Source organism: Papilio polytes, unplaced genomic scaffold (assembly GCF_000836215.1).
Source record: "Papilio polytes unplaced genomic scaffold, Ppol_1.0 DF824069.1, whole genome shotgun sequence".
In the NCBI taxonomy this organism is placed as follows: domain Eukaryota; kingdom Metazoa; phylum Arthropoda; class Insecta; order Lepidoptera; family Papilionidae; genus Papilio; species Papilio polytes.
The window spans coordinates 1,255,703-1,271,704 of NW_013525135.1; the positions used below are offsets into that span (position 1 = coordinate 1,255,703).

At 33.0% G+C, this 16,002-nt stretch overlaps 2 protein-coding genes across 2 annotated transcripts in view; one reads left to right on the forward strand and one right to left on the reverse strand.

Annotated features, from left to right (window-relative positions):
* LOC106100181 overlaps nucleotides 1-16,002 on the reverse strand; it is a 76,183-nt gene that overhangs the window by 37,651 nt on the left and 22,530 nt on the right. The window lies entirely within an intron of this gene.
* LOC106100182 (palmitoyltransferase ZDHHC22-like) lies at nucleotides 4,849-5,763 on the forward strand. The gene has a single exon (XM_013278942.1). It carries the CDS (start codon nucleotides 4,885-4,887, stop codon nucleotides 5,695-5,697), a length of 813 nt encoding a protein of 270 aa, XP_013134396.1. The 5' UTR covers nucleotides 4,849-4,884; the 3' UTR covers nucleotides 5,698-5,763.

Genomic DNA, 16,002 nt, shown 5'->3' on the forward strand with positions numbered 1-16,002 from the left:
GGCTATGCTCCATATCTATGCCAAATTTCATCGAAATCCGTTCAGCAGTTTAAGTTACAAACTCTTACAAACATTCATCCATCTAAACATTCGCATTTATAATTTTAATAAGAAGTAAGATTACATAACTTTATCTCTCATACCATTCTTACCAAAAATATTTATATTCAAACCAATTATGGTATTTTAGATAATAAAAAACAAACGAGTCACGTACGATTGCGCTCAACAAAACGTCCATCATTGTAATTGCTGATGGGTGCGATACGTTCGGTTACGCACTAAATTGGTTATCTGATATGCGGTTACTTTATTCTGAAGGTTGTAAATACGATACATTTTATGTTGCGACATTTTTCTCTTTTACAGCGCTATGAACCGTCATATTTCGTTATTCATATAAAAAATAAGGTTAAATCAGATATAAAAAATGAGATAGATTAAAAAAAAGTTAGACTGATTTAGATATAAAGGCCTTAATTATATTCTTCTGAAATATTAAAATACTAGCTTTCGCCCGTGACTCCGTCCGCGTAGAATAAAAAAAAATTGAGTAAACTATGTGTTCTTCCAGATTATCCTCTACATTTGTACCAAATTTGATCGAAATCGATTCAGCCGTTTAGGCTACAAACTCTAACAAACATCTATCCATCTAAACTTTCGCATTTGTAATATTAAATAAGTACGATTAAAAAAATCTAGTGTCTTGTAATTATGCAAGTGCAGATACGCCATTAAAGGTGGAAAGATTACCCAAAGATGTAACCCACTCCTACATCCATACCTAAAATTATGTTCGTTACTTCATATGAGAAAGCCAACAACCATAAAGTTCGAACAGTACTTAAAAGTGTCTTTTAATGATTTACATTCATCTTAACTAGTAACCCACTTATTCATTCCCATAAAATGTAGGGTAATTATATTTTTAATGTCGAAACGCGATGGTTCATTTCCAAGCGGTCAGTGTTACGTGAACGATCCTATAGACCGGCCCATTAAACACGCTTCACTGCGCTGAACTTTCACTGAACACATTTGTAACTCTTCACGACATTGTCGCCACTGTTTTTTATTTGTTAAAACAGTATATTTCATACTGTAAAATGTGTATTGCCCGTCTTTAAACTTATGGATCAATATACGATGTTTGCTCTACTAGCTTTTGACAGCGAATTCGTCCGCGTGGAGTTAAAAAAACAAAAGTAAGTAGCTTACTAGTTCGTACAGACTATCCTCTAAATCTGTGTCAAATTTTATCTAGTTTTATTCAGCACTTTAGGCTACAAACTCTAACAAATGTCCATCTAAACTTTCGTAATTACGATATCAGTAAGATTTATAATAATTATAAAAAAAAATTAATTACTTTTAAATGTCTATAAAAAGTAATAACATAATGTGTCCATTAATTTATAGATTGACGGAAAAGCTTGTTAATTACAAGACGATACATTTTTATAGGATAAATAAATCAATTGAGTCGTTTCCTTTGAAGTGACTAATGTTCATGAATTAACAAACGTATTTTCACTTTACATCCAAATTACATCAACAGTTGAACGTACTTTAGCCTTTGAAAAGGTCTTCTGAATACGTCTGTTTTGATACGAATGTTAGAATACTGTAATTTGTAATAACAAAGAGAAACTACGATTACTAAAACTACTGAGTGCGGTCACATGATATAAATAACTAGCTGTGGTTCGCGACTTCGTCCACGTTAAAAAAATATATCCTATGTTACTCAATAACGTAGCTCTTTAATGGTGAAGGAATTTTTGAAATCGACCCAGTAGTTTTTCCATTATTGCAATACATACAACAATACAAATCTTTCCTCTATATAATATTAGTATAGAAAACATACTCACTACCATTCTAGTCTGGTGATGATCATTCACCTCGCTTACCTGTGAACAAAAATGAGAAAAATAAGAAACCGTACATTGACATTATCTAGTCAAAATAACCTATAAACTAAAAATGAGAATATTTTAAAACTCAAAATTAGATTTTGTATAAAGTACTCAAAATGCAACATTAATATTCAGTAATCACATCGAATAAGCTAAAATAATTCACATATTTATATCGTAAATCATTCTCGTTCATTCAAAGAAATTACTCAGCTTCCCTGCTTTGTTTACACAGAAAACCGGTTTTAGATCATCTATAGACAGACTCACTTTCCTTGCGGAATTATTATACCAATAATTTAAAACGCCAACAAAAACTTCCACGAAGAGACGAATGTCTCGATTGAAGGTTCTTTTCAGACACGATCCGACATCGTAAGTCACCGAACGAATATTAATACCGCCTGTTTGTACAATTCCTAGGAAAATTTTATATTGAAAAAATGCAATTAAGTGATTTTGATATGCTAATATTCATTGGTATATGAATAGTGCGCCGACAGATTAAAATCTAAACCAGTTCACTTGATATGCATTTTGCATACTCTTTACAATTTCCCTAGGCAAATTGCAAACGTACAGCATTCCAATCGATGACTGCAACAGCCACAAGGGTACAATAAACACTCACTAATAAACTTTAACAAGATTAAATTCTTTCAGTACAATTAATGTACGCGGAAGGTACAAAAAACTCCTTGAATTATAGGTCAATTTATAAAATCGTTATTTCATCTCGGAACTTACATAAATACCTCCTTCGGCTGTTGAAATTTTTCTTAAAATTTGCCACCGTCACTTTACCAACCATCTTCGCCAACACGTCAGTATGTTTTCCCCCAGCATATTATCTACGCCGAAAAGCTTCATATAAAACACTACCTTTGCAAATTGCATGGAATAATAACCAATTAACATGTAGCTCAATTTTTCCACTTCTCTGATGGTCTCAAAATGACAATAATTTTGAAATATTAGTGCATTTTAATACCATTTAGATGGACATTACCTGAGTAATTTGCATTGCGACGTCGGAGATCTATTGTGTTGCTACACTTCATCATAGTTTATTGCCTTCCACGACCAATTGAGTTGTATCTGTAAACGCGACTACCATAAAATGGACTATTATTACTAAGGAAGGCCTGTAATATAACTTTTTTTTTTATAATAATATAAGGTGGCAAACGAGCAAGCGGCCACCTGAATCCACCGTATTGGAAAGCGACCGCTGCCCATAGACATCCGCAATTGCAGATGCGTTGCCTACCCTTAATTGACGGAGGAGGAGACGCACATAACGGAGGAACTTCCCTTTTCTATGCGTCTCCTCCACCGTCAAATCCAATTTACCTTCCCATCCTATTATAGTCTCAAACTTATCTATCTCGTGACCTGTCTACAAAATCCAGATCTATTCCGAGTACTTTTGTTTTTTTCTCTTTAGTTTTAATAGGGACTTTGGTTCCTTAAAACATATCAGTCCCATAATGCCAAGAGTTCAAGTGTTAAATTGTAACACACTAGTAACATCTAATTTTGTCTTACTATAATTGTAAATGCGAAAGTTTGTTGGACGGATGGATGTTTGTAGCCTAAACGAAGTTTGCCACAAATGACAAAAGTCTAAAAAAACAATTTAATAAATTTAATCGAAAAACAACTAGTTGTTTTTTCCACGCGAAAGGAGTCGCAGGCAAAAACTAGTAGAACATAAACATTGCAAAAATGAGCAACTATTTGCAAAGGAAACATAAATTGGTCATTCAATTTTTAACAGAACATTAATTTACCAAATTTTAAGCCGAACTCAATCACGTAAAAAATATTTACGCACTTACAGAGATTTTTATCATAATTAAGATGGCAATTTTAAATGTCAGCGAAGATCTGATTAGAGCGATATATTTATTGACTTATAGTTTAATAAAAAATAATTAGTGTGATACTTTAACATTTATATCAAAGGATGTAATAATTAAACTAGTAACCTATATAGCAATGAACCCATTTATACTTCCGCCCAAAGTAGATATTAGTCATCGTAAGCACAGGACAACTACAAGCAGACGTTTCATTCATGATAATACTAGCTCTCGCTCGTGACTCGCGCGAAATGAAAAACAAAAGTAAGTAGCCAATGTGTTCTTCCTGACTAAGCACTACATCTATGCAAAATTTTATTGAGGTGAACTCTAACAAACATTAATTTATCCTATTTACTTTACTAGTCATAACATTTAAAATTTAGCTTGGCATATTTGCAAGAAATTGCTGATTAGTTAATGTTTCTTCTTAGGGTGCCACGTTAATCAGCGCATCTTAAGAATTATTCTTCTGTTTTTAACAATCCTCTTCCTTCTTCAGAAAATTTCTGTTTTCTATGCCTAATATTTCTCTAAATACAAAATGTCCTTTGTTAAAATTTACATGGGATATAATTATTTTAAACTCAACATCAATCATGTCCGCGTTGTCAGATTTATCGTCGATCAGACCACAAGCGGATTCCTCCAAAATGTCAACATCGTGAGAAAGATCGCGCGTAACACCTGCCTATTGACATAAACGGGGCGAATAAATTTTTATCGCCTATTGCACTGAGTGGCAGTTGCGGTACATCTTACACATTTGTACATCGAAGTGTCAGTGAAAGGAAGCATTACGCTCAATACCGAGACATAAACAATTGTGAAATGCTTTATATTGGTCATTTGCAGACAATAAATTGTTTGCATGTTAAAGTAAAAACATCTCATTTTTATGAGGTCTATCCATAATTTGGTTGTTCAATTTTCAAAGTTTTGCGGTCAAATTTGTACTTCTTTTCTGTTTATATCATTAAAAAAACTTTATGGTTTCAATGCTTACATTTAAAAACTTATTTTAAGTTATGTTTTTTTCTAAATTGTCAGTCATCCGTCAATGCAACTGTCATTGTGATTTGTGATAGCAAAATATTATGACACGCCATCAATTTCTTTATAAACTATTTTATATTTTCGAAAAAGTGCACTGTCATGTGATGGTGTTATTTTCAACTCCTGGATTCCTGATATTCGAGATGTCTGTGGTGAGACCTGCGTTGATTGAAATCTACAAACCCGGTATCGCCAAACAATGCCTTCACATTTTCCTTTGCATGTTCTGTTTCATTAACGTTACTGGAAATATGATGATGAGCATTTACAATGATGGGAATTTGAAAAACAAGAGACTTAAACCCACGGAAGGTGGTGATTACTGCAAATTGTGTGAGACATATCGACCGCCTAAAGCCTGGCACTGTAGAAGGTGTAACGTCTGCATTTTAAGAAGGGATCACCATTGCTTCTTCTTCTCTAGATGTATCGGATTGTACAACAGGCGATACTATCTTTTATATCTCGCATATATGCATATTACAATGATCTATTCCTCATACTATAATTATTACTTTGTTTCATCGAAGTTTAAAGACCACGGATTCTTTCTTGCAGTGTTACGTATCTTGAATCCTGTCTTAAGATTCTTTATTCCTGAACCAATGGCTACCAAGGATTTGTATGTGTTGTTATTTCTATTCAATGTTGGTCTTATTGCCTGGTCAGCTGTCTTATTTCGATTTCATATGAGGAATACGATACGAGGAGTCACCGCCCACGAGCATAGAGATCCTGCTAAGAATAATTGGAGAGACAATTTGATTAGTGTGTTTGGAAGGAGATGGTACTTTGCAATAGTTTGGCCTTTTGTTGATAGTCCTGTTGATGTCGAAACAAATAAGGAATACTAGTGTTACATTATTTAAAATAGCAACAGTAAATTGCATTGCTGTAGGAAAAATAAAAATGTAAGTGTTACAAAAGCTTTTATTCAATCCAATCATAGGTATGCAAACGTATTTTAGTAAAGTGAAAATTTAAATATGAATTTAGTCAATGAAGACCACCGACTAATTAAAATTACCTAATTTAATTCCATTTCATTGAAAACTCCCGGTTCAGTACTTCAGCCTTGTCTTGACGAGAACAATCATTACAAAGAATTATGAACATTCCTAGAGCCTAAGCAACACAAAGCAAAATAGGAAAGCGCAACAAACAGCCGCGTAGGGGCGCTGTAGCACGTAACAGTTACGTAAGCGAGCGACGCCGCGTGGCATGCTAATAGCAGTACAGGAAGAACGCGCACGCGACTGCGTTTCCTTACACACGTACGGCTAACTTAGGTGCGAATCTAGTTAACACTAGTGATATAACTCGTGGCGCAGTACTTATAATTTTAATTATATAAAATTAATTTAAAAATGACATCTTGTCAATGATTTCAATTCGATAAGTTGCACGAGAATCGAAATCAAGGTTTATCTCGTTATATGACGTGATATTGGTAGAAATTGACAGACGGATAGGAAAGAGAACATGCAAAGAAGTTTTAAAAATTAAAGTAACTGCATATTTTGAAATTATGATCAATTCTATTTTAGTTCAAGTTATCAAATCCAAAGAATATAATTTTGCTATAACATACAGTAGTATACCATTAAACATTTAATTTATTCTCTTTGTCTAACATAATACGTTGCAATCTACGCAGCATAATTGATCGTGCAATGCATGAGGTATGCGTCGCGGCTGTCACTCGGACCGTTATGGCCCGTTACCAACTGTTGTACTGTCTGTTTACGTAGCTTGCTCTACTGGTATTTCTTTGTTGCTATGAAATATTAGATCTTATTGAAAAGTATTTTATTCGCTTTCACACAGAAACTTAGTATTACAATAATGTTCTATGACCAAACACACGTTTATCATTATCCTTTCGTACTCAGTATTGGTATATTACATACTCTACTACTCTTCCATACATTTATATCAGCTGTCATATCTGGATTGATTCCTTTTTTACTCTTAGGGTCCACTTTCACTGTAATCCAATATATGTTCTATATGCAAATCTTTTTCAACTTATACGAAGCCATATTTCATGTTAAATTAACCGTTAAGCTTAGTGAAGCGAATTTAATTGTTGACCTACTGCCACAATAAAAAAGTAATAAAAGACTGAGATATTAAAGATTTTAACAAGTAAGGTTTAAGATACAGTTAATACTTAGGTCTACCTACAAATAACTTTTGACCAGATTTGACCAAGAGCACAACTTTTGCTGTCGTTGTTAAAAGACAGTTCCTGCTAGATTGGTTTAACTTTTTTTATAATAAAATGAGGGCAAACGAGAGGCGAGAACACTAAGGTGGTCAACTACGCCCATGGACATCCGTCATACAACTAATATAAATGCGAATGTTTAAATGTATTGATGTTTTGTAGAGTTTGTAGCCTAAACAAGTAAACAGATCTCAAGGAAATTGGGTAAGATGTAGAGGATAGTCTGCAAGAACACACAGACTATTTACTTTTGTTTTTTTTTTTAATTCCACGCTGTCAAAATCACGGACGAAATCTTCTTAATTATAAATCTATACTTGTTACTTCTTTAGAAGTTCTATTAGTTATTTTTAGCAGTTCTTTGTCCGTTACGCTAAGCAATTCGATAATTTGCTTCATTTCCGTTGTCCGTATCATCGCATGTCAGAATATATTTCCGTAATCGCGACCGTTTCCGTGAAGTAACAACTTCGTAATATTTACCTAATGTTTTGCTCAATTATAAACATTTCGAGGATTTTTTGTAGATTGAAATAATTTACGAGGATACCAAAAATGTTTTACTTTTGTTTTGTTTGCTGAGTTTTTATGAAGTTACACGCGAAGCTAAATGCTAAGACTATTTCCGTTATTGTTCGACTTACTGAGCATTTTCAGTGTATTCCGTGTAAGTTTTTCATAAAGAAGTGTTCTTACTTTCCCTTGAAAAATAATATCTGTGAGAAATTAACTAAAGCCACTTAAGAATATACTAAAGTGTAAGTACGGGGTAAGAGTTTTAAGATCTCTAGAAAATGTCACTATTTTAAAAAGATTTTCTTTAATTGCACATAGCATTTTGAAAGTGTCATTTAATTCAGGCCATGAATTTTTAAATCGATTCTCAACATCTTAACTGGAGTACAATTGGTCACTGTTGCGTTAAACATAAATCATGAATAACAGTTAAAAACTTCCGTTATTTATCGATTCGAAAGATAAATGATATTAAATCCGCAACTACTTGGAAAGGTTATAAAAATAAATTACATATTTTGATTTATTGAGCATTTTTCATTAAAGAAAGCGAGTTTTTAGGACAACGCCCATGAAGATCGTACTAATAAATGCGAAGGTTTAGACGGATGTTTGTTAGAGTTTGTAGCCTTAATTTCTGAACGGGTAATTATGAAATTTGGCATAGTTGTCGACGATGGTCTGGAACTACTCGCTTTTGTTTTTTTTTTAATTCCACGCGGACGGAGTCGCGGGCGAAATCTAGTGTTAATGGCATTCGAATGATAAAATTTTTATAGGTTATGTCAAAAACATTAATAAACACACGCTCCTTTTTTGTTATGTTCGTAAATGTAGCATAGAGTTGATAAAAGAGTGGACAAAATGAGTTCGTACGATCTACAAATCCACGTTTTTGAACGCAAAATACATTTGTACTCTTTTAAAAGACTAATGGGCGATTTATCATATAGCAAGCTGTCATTAAGCAATCAAAGTGTAAGATAATATTCAAAGTAATTTTAAAACGTTACTTAAGTACTCAGGTATTGCGAAACAAAGACCATAGACATTTTCCATCATCTGTAAACCTTTTATTCTTTGACGTCGTCAATTAATTATGTCAAACATAACACTTACGAACGTATCACGCGTCCTTCCCGTTAAGGGTCTGATGTCTTTTGAAATCTGCTAATGCTTATGTTATTGTTCACACGAACATAAAGACCATTTAGACTGAAACTATGCGTTTCTGTGTACTTGTAATAAATTATGTATTGATCAATTATTTATCCAAAATATCAAGAATTTAAATTATTCAAATTCCCCTATAGTAAGGAAATCAAGATTTTCTTACATCATATTTTTATTTGTATGACGTTATGGGTCATTAAGTCTTGATACACCGCAGTATAAATTACAGTTTAGTTAGAAAATTTTATTTTCCATAGCTATCATTCCAGTCGTAATACTTTTACTGCACGCAATAAAAACCACTTTCGCTTTATTACCGCATTACCGATTTAATATAAACTTACCTAGTTTACATGCCAATTATCAAAAGATTTTCAACCTTATAGACATGTTTCCTACACGTTTATACTAGAGATATTATATTAAAATGTGGCAAGCAACTTTAAACTTTAAAGACTTAGTACGAAGGTATGTATTTGATTAAAGAATTATACGTAAGTTGATACATCATCACATTAAAGTTGATATCTTTAGTTATTTCGTAACGTGAGTATAATTTCCTTATGTGAACAGGAAACCTCATAAGTTTTGTTATGGTTACGAACACCCTCTGATTTATCTGATACGCACTTGTTTGGTTAATTGTATACGTTTTTATTGCGTTTAACAATCTTGATACTTTCACTAGGAATACACGAGCTTTACGTAATAAAATCACGTAGATATGTCAACTTATTTTTGTTCATCATCTCATCATCAAAGCGAACCATGTAATTACTATTTTAAGGTAGTTTTCAGCATTCGCTTAAAACGTGAGTTTCTACTGTCCTACGTACCTAATATTCTGGACAAGAAAATAATATCCTCTAGTATGAACTCAATGTATCTATTCTATTATAGTAAAGCGTAAACACACATTTCTTTGTTGCCTAAGATGTCAGCAATTACACCATATTTTTGAATATTTTTTAATAAAAAACCCTACACTTAAGACACGCTAATATTATAAATGCGAAAGTTTAAATGAATGTTAAAGTTTGTAGACTAAACGGTTGAACAGATTTTGATGAAATTTGGTACAGATGTAGATAATAGTCTGGAAGAACACATAGGCTACTCACTTTTGTTATTTTTTTAATTTCAAGCGGACGGAGTCGCGGGCGAACGCTAGTAACTAATAAATAAAAAGATACAACTGACACTAACTTGTCAAAGTAAAGAGCACCTTATGAAAAGTTTTTAACTTCTCTTTCTCAATCATATAATGCTAAATAACACTACTATCGAATAGATTACAACACAATCAAATATTTCTTTATTAGAAGCTGTCAGATTTTTCATCAATCTAAAATATAATTACTACAATTACACAGACAATAGCTGAGTGCCATCTGTTCTGCATGGATGACGGTTGTGAAACTATCGACGATAGAAAAAGATCAATAGATTACATCAGAACAGACGCGCAATTAAAACATAACTGTTTTGAAAGAATATTTATAGCCAATTTTATGTAATAGTAAATTTACTTGAGAGTAAAGTTATGGAGTAAAAGGTTAGCATGGTATGGGCATGTTATCAGGAGAACTAATAGAGAATGACTCACATGTAACAAGGAGAACTTTTTTAATGATTGTGGAGGGACTCTGGTAGCGGTAGACGTAGAAAGTGATGGATGGATTACGTTAAAGATGACATGACCAAAAAAAGGGTTTTTTTGTGAATGGCCACTGTTTGTCTTGAAGAGGCATTTACAGATTCACCGAGCTTGAGGTGGCTGATCGCAGATGGCGCTTAGCCTAAATCTCGTTTATGAGTAACTAAGCTTGTGGTTCCCTCAGGAGCCTCGTAACAAGCCGTTACTTCGTTATTATTGCCAGATTGGGAGGCCACCGAGCTCTTAGATCGCTTCGGTGGACGCTCCATGGAGTAACTAGGCACAAGGCCCCCGAGAGGGGGAAAAATAGGAAGTGGTGCCTGAGATGAGGAATGAAAGAATTATTTGGAGTAGGATAAGGTAAATAGGTGATGAGTTAATTTTCTTGGGAAATAAATTTATGAAGAGGTTTTTATAAGACAAACTTGTCTTTTAATATTGTCTTTTGCCCTTTTTATAATATTTTAACTTTAAATATATTTACTTGTCTACAAAATTCTTTACATCCTTTTTTTATATCCTTGTTTGTAGAAATGGTAGTATTAAGTATAACTTTATTTCACTTATAATTCTAGCTGAGCTGTGTTATGCTAACAGAACAATAACCATGAAATTGATTAAAACCACGGCGATAAAATACACAATTGCATTAATATAACCGCTTGCTAGTAATTGCTACAACTCTCAAAGCCGATTTCATCTTTCAAAATAACGTAGCCGTCAAAGAATAGTGCACGAATTCTGTCAACATTAGTAACGAAAAAAATCATCCATTTCAATCCAAAACAAATCAATTTTCATACCAAATTATACCAATTGTTTTTTACTTACGATTCATGATGACAAAACTGAATTTACCTCAAAAAAAAACACTATTAAATCGCGATTATTAAGGGATTGCAGTAAAATTGCCCGTGAACATTTTTTACGCTTCCAAGTAAAACCCTTGTAACTTTAATTATCCGTAGTTCCGTTATTCCGTTGGTAAATGATATATTCGAAGCATTTAAGAAATAACTTCAAACAATCTTGCACCTAATTATTAAAAAATGCTAACACAGAAATTTTAATAAAAATCAATTAAACGAAAAAAATCCTTAGCTTCAATTTCTAAATGAAGCAATTTAGAACACAGACTTCTAAAAACGTTTTGTCCTCGATCATGTTAAAAATTAAATTCGTAAACTAATTATAAAAACTTTATAATTTAAATAACTTGTAACAACAGATTGGCTAATATAAAATAATTAACACATACAATTATTTAAAACAAATTAAATTAAAACAAATTAAAACACACACAATTAAACAACATACATTAAAAAGCAACATATTTGTAAAAAAAACTAACCTTGTAACACAGAAATATGACTCGTAAAATATTCTGAGAAGTAATTGAAGGAGCACTTACAATTTTCAGATAACCCCTAGAAAGCATTTTAAAATATTAATTTACACGGTTATAACATTTAATTTAATATTGGTATAAAATGAATTATTGAATAAAATTTAGTTCTACCTTACCTCCTACAAGAGACCATAGATTATAGAGCAAAATGTTTTTAACTTACGGTAAATCATCATGCAAGGGGACAGTATCAAATCTATATTTTTTTTTACTTGACTAAGTTGTATCTCTACAAAACTCTAGCGTGAAATACCAAGAAATAAACAACTCTTTTTCATTTAATAAAAATTACAATCAACTCGATCAAACATAATAAGTAACGGATTATCGAATAAATCATAGAAGGTCATTTCCGAGTCATAACCAAGCCCTTATTACGTAACTACGTAATTTAAATACTCGTATTTCGGTAACTAGGTCTTTTTTCACACGCCACTGGATATTAACTGGCCGTAAACATGCGGCTACTCAGAAAATTCTTGATACTACTATAAAAAACCCATTCGGTGAGCAGTCAATGTGCATAGCATAAAAACTTTTAAACGTGATTTTATTTTTAAAGCATTTGTTTTGTTTGTATTTACACAATAAATTGCATGAATTCGTATTTTAATAGCTTAAAATAATTCGCGTGTTAGACTGTAAGCATTTATCTAAATCAATTTAAATAAAACATGCCATTATTGTATTGCTAATCTTACGTACGAGTTTGGTCTCAACCATGTTTAAACCCATACTTAATTGAATTTATTTAAAACAAATTAATGACTCAATATTGGCGTGTCTAATTTTTAAATATTAGGGTACTTCATCTGTGGTAATGCTGTTTGAGAACGATACGGTAAACGCGGAAGAGTCGTGACGCCGATTCGTGACTGGCCATAGACAACGTGTCGTCGACGCGAACCATCTGCACTCGTTTAATCTTTGGCAACCGCAAATGCGGGAGCGCGGCAAACTCGATAATTACGCGCCAATAATTTGACAGCACAATCCTTATAATATCAGCTTCGATATCCTGAATTTAAAACGATTTACCCTAATTAAATATAATTGCAATTTTATAAGAAAGATATTTATTTCCGTGTAACAAATACTGCTGGAAATCCTTCTTGAATTAACATTTCGTTCACATTTGCAGTATTCACCGACATCTTATTCTATGCTTTGAGTTTAGATAACATGCTATTCCATCCTACAAATGGCAAAAAAAAACCAGCGAGCCACACAAATTACAGTACCATCATAGACAATACCATAACCTATATTTACATAATGTTGAACAAATAACATGTTGAACCTCTTTACTCTATACTTACTGATACTAAAGTAGGCATGTTCCGGTGAAGATTTATCAGATAATCGAAGCAAAAATATCGCAAGATCGTACACTCTAATTGGCACAATAAAAAGTAAGATACAAACTTTTGTTTACTGAGATCGAATCATGTTACGAAATAACGTCCAAACAAAAGCTATTAAGCAAAGTTTGATGATAAGCTTATTTACGAGATTTTTTATAACAATCATATTTTAGACGTTTGTAAGAGATAAAAAAACAATTGATGGAGTGCACAAAGAATTAGTTGAAATTAATTTGACAGTAATTTTTACAGATTCTTTTCTTTTGTTTTTTTTTTTAAAGATTAAAAAAAAACATTGTGCATAAATAATTTGCTGCTGGTTGTAATGATTCTTTCATAATTTTTTGTGACGTAACCTTACGATTCACCTTGCGTTAAGTTTTTGTTTTGGTGTTTAAACAATAGTTTTAGTAGCAGCGATAAAAATAACTTACTTTAATGTATAACTTGCAGGGTTATTAACAGTGGTAGTGCCCGCTTTAACATCTTAGCACGAATGGGCCGGCACGCCCGGTGTAATACTACGACCACACAGAAGACAGGCGTGAAATGGAAGCAATTCCGTGTTTCGTCTGATGAGTGTGGTGCCGGAGGCCTAATTTAAGTCCCTTTCCCTTTGCCATCCCTTTCTTATACGGAGAGGATGGAAAGAGGAAGTGGATTTGACGGTGAAGGAGATGCATAGGAAGGGGAAGTATCCTCTTTATGTGCGTCTCCTCCTCCTTTGGATAGGGGTAGGCAACGCATCTCCAATTGCGGATGTCTATGGGCAGCGGTCGCTTCGCTATTTTGGCGAATTCAGGTGGCCGCTTGCTCGTTTGCCACCTTATGTTATAAAAAAAAAAAGGGAAATAAATTAACTATGTTAATTGAAAATATTTCATCAAAGAATGAATTTAAAACAGATAAAAATATACTGGAATAAATGAAATATTTTGTATAAATTAAGGAATAACTAATTTATATTAACAAATATGTTTTAGTTTTTAGTCAGATAAAAAGTAAAAACTCCGTCTTTTTTTTTATTCGTGGCATTCCTTGTTTAATTACATATGTCGAATGTACAAAAACATACGTCGCAAAAAGTTTAACTTTCGCTCTTTGACGTCAAATATCCTATATTCTTAAAACAGGTTTGGAAGTAGATAATCTTCAATGTTATGTTCATTATGGTGTTGTTTTTTACGACAAAAACTACGCAGTTACATATTTTTTTTATAACATAAGGTGGCAAACGAGCAAGCGGCCACCTGAAACCGCCAAAATGGCGAAGCGACCGCTGCCCATAGACATCCGCAATTGCAGATGCGTTGCCTACCCTTATACGACGGAGGAGGAGACGCACATAAAGAGGATATTTCCCCTTCCTATGCATCTCCTCCGCCGTCAATCCACTTTCTCTTCCCAACCTCTTCTTATAAGAAAAGGGTGGTAAAGAGAAAGTGACTTAAATTAGGCCTCCGACACCACACTCATCAGACGAAACACGGAATTGCTTCCATTTCACGCCTGTCTTCTGTGTGGTCGTGGTATTACACCGGGCGTGCCGGCCCATTCGTGCTAAGATGTTAAAGCGGGCACTACCATTGTTCGCGCATATGAACGCAGATGAAATTTATTTTTAAAAGATTCGATGGTTAAAATAGCACTAATATTATAAATGCGAAAGGTTAGGTAGATGAATATTTGTATGAATTTTAAGCCTAAACTGCTGAACAGATCCTAATTAGAATTTGACACAGAAGTAATACATAATCTGGAAAAACATAAGCTGCTTACAAAGTTTTTAATTCCGAGCGAACAGAGTCGCTGGCTAGTAAACCATAAAAATAAAAATTACTGGCCGGTTATTATCCAGTTTTGTTTTATTTTCTCTTGTACAAATTCCACAATAAAAAATACAACTTATTTTTTAAATATTCCGAGTAAAACGAATCACAACCAAGTCAATGACACGATCGTGCTTTTGTCGCGTTACTTTCAAGTGAAGTAGCCAGAATTAGCTGATATTATCTGACGCCATTTCATACGCGTGCTGTTTGTACTTTTATGTCTTAGTATCTTATTACGTTACATGTTTCAAACTGGCTGAATACAATCTGATAATCATCGTAAAAAACACCTTGGAAATCGTATATAAGAAACAAGTTAGGTAAAGTGTTATATGAACCTAGAATGTTATACTAACTGTTAAAATTTTCTTGTCTTACTAATGTTGAAACTATTTACTTTAGACAGCAACGTCGTCCGCGTGGTATTAAAAAACAAAAGTATGTAGCCTATGTATTCTTCCAAACTATACTCTACATCTATACCAAATTTCACGAAGATACATTCAGCCGTTTAGGCGAAAAACTACATCCATCCATCTACAATAAAAAAAAAACAATTACATAAGAACATCGCTACTAATTTGAGAAATCGACTTTTTTCTAACTAGTAACTGAATTCTTAAATTTTTAACAAACAACGAAATTACAGGGCTCTGATCCGATATCTTACTAGTAACGAAAATACTATATTTTAATAAATACCTTTTATAATCATTTTAAAACGATAAATTGTATGAACATTGTCTCGTAAGCAAATACTTATGCTCGGCCGACCTCTAATTAAACTTAATCCGTTTGAATAGAGACGAAGTTCTCACGTTTGTTTTATACATATAACAACCTAACAAACATGACCTTGCTTATATTTGTATATTTTATAATTATTTCACTTAAGGATTTTAAAAGATTTGTCTTGTGGTACATTTTATATTAACTTCCAATCCATTAAATGATAGCAAGTATTCTAGTATCCTTCTCT

Coding starts and splice junctions, on each gene's coding strand:
- LOC106100182 (XM_013278942.1), top strand. CDS start 4,885: ATGACACGCCATCAATTTCTTTATAAACTATTTTATATTTTCGAAAAA.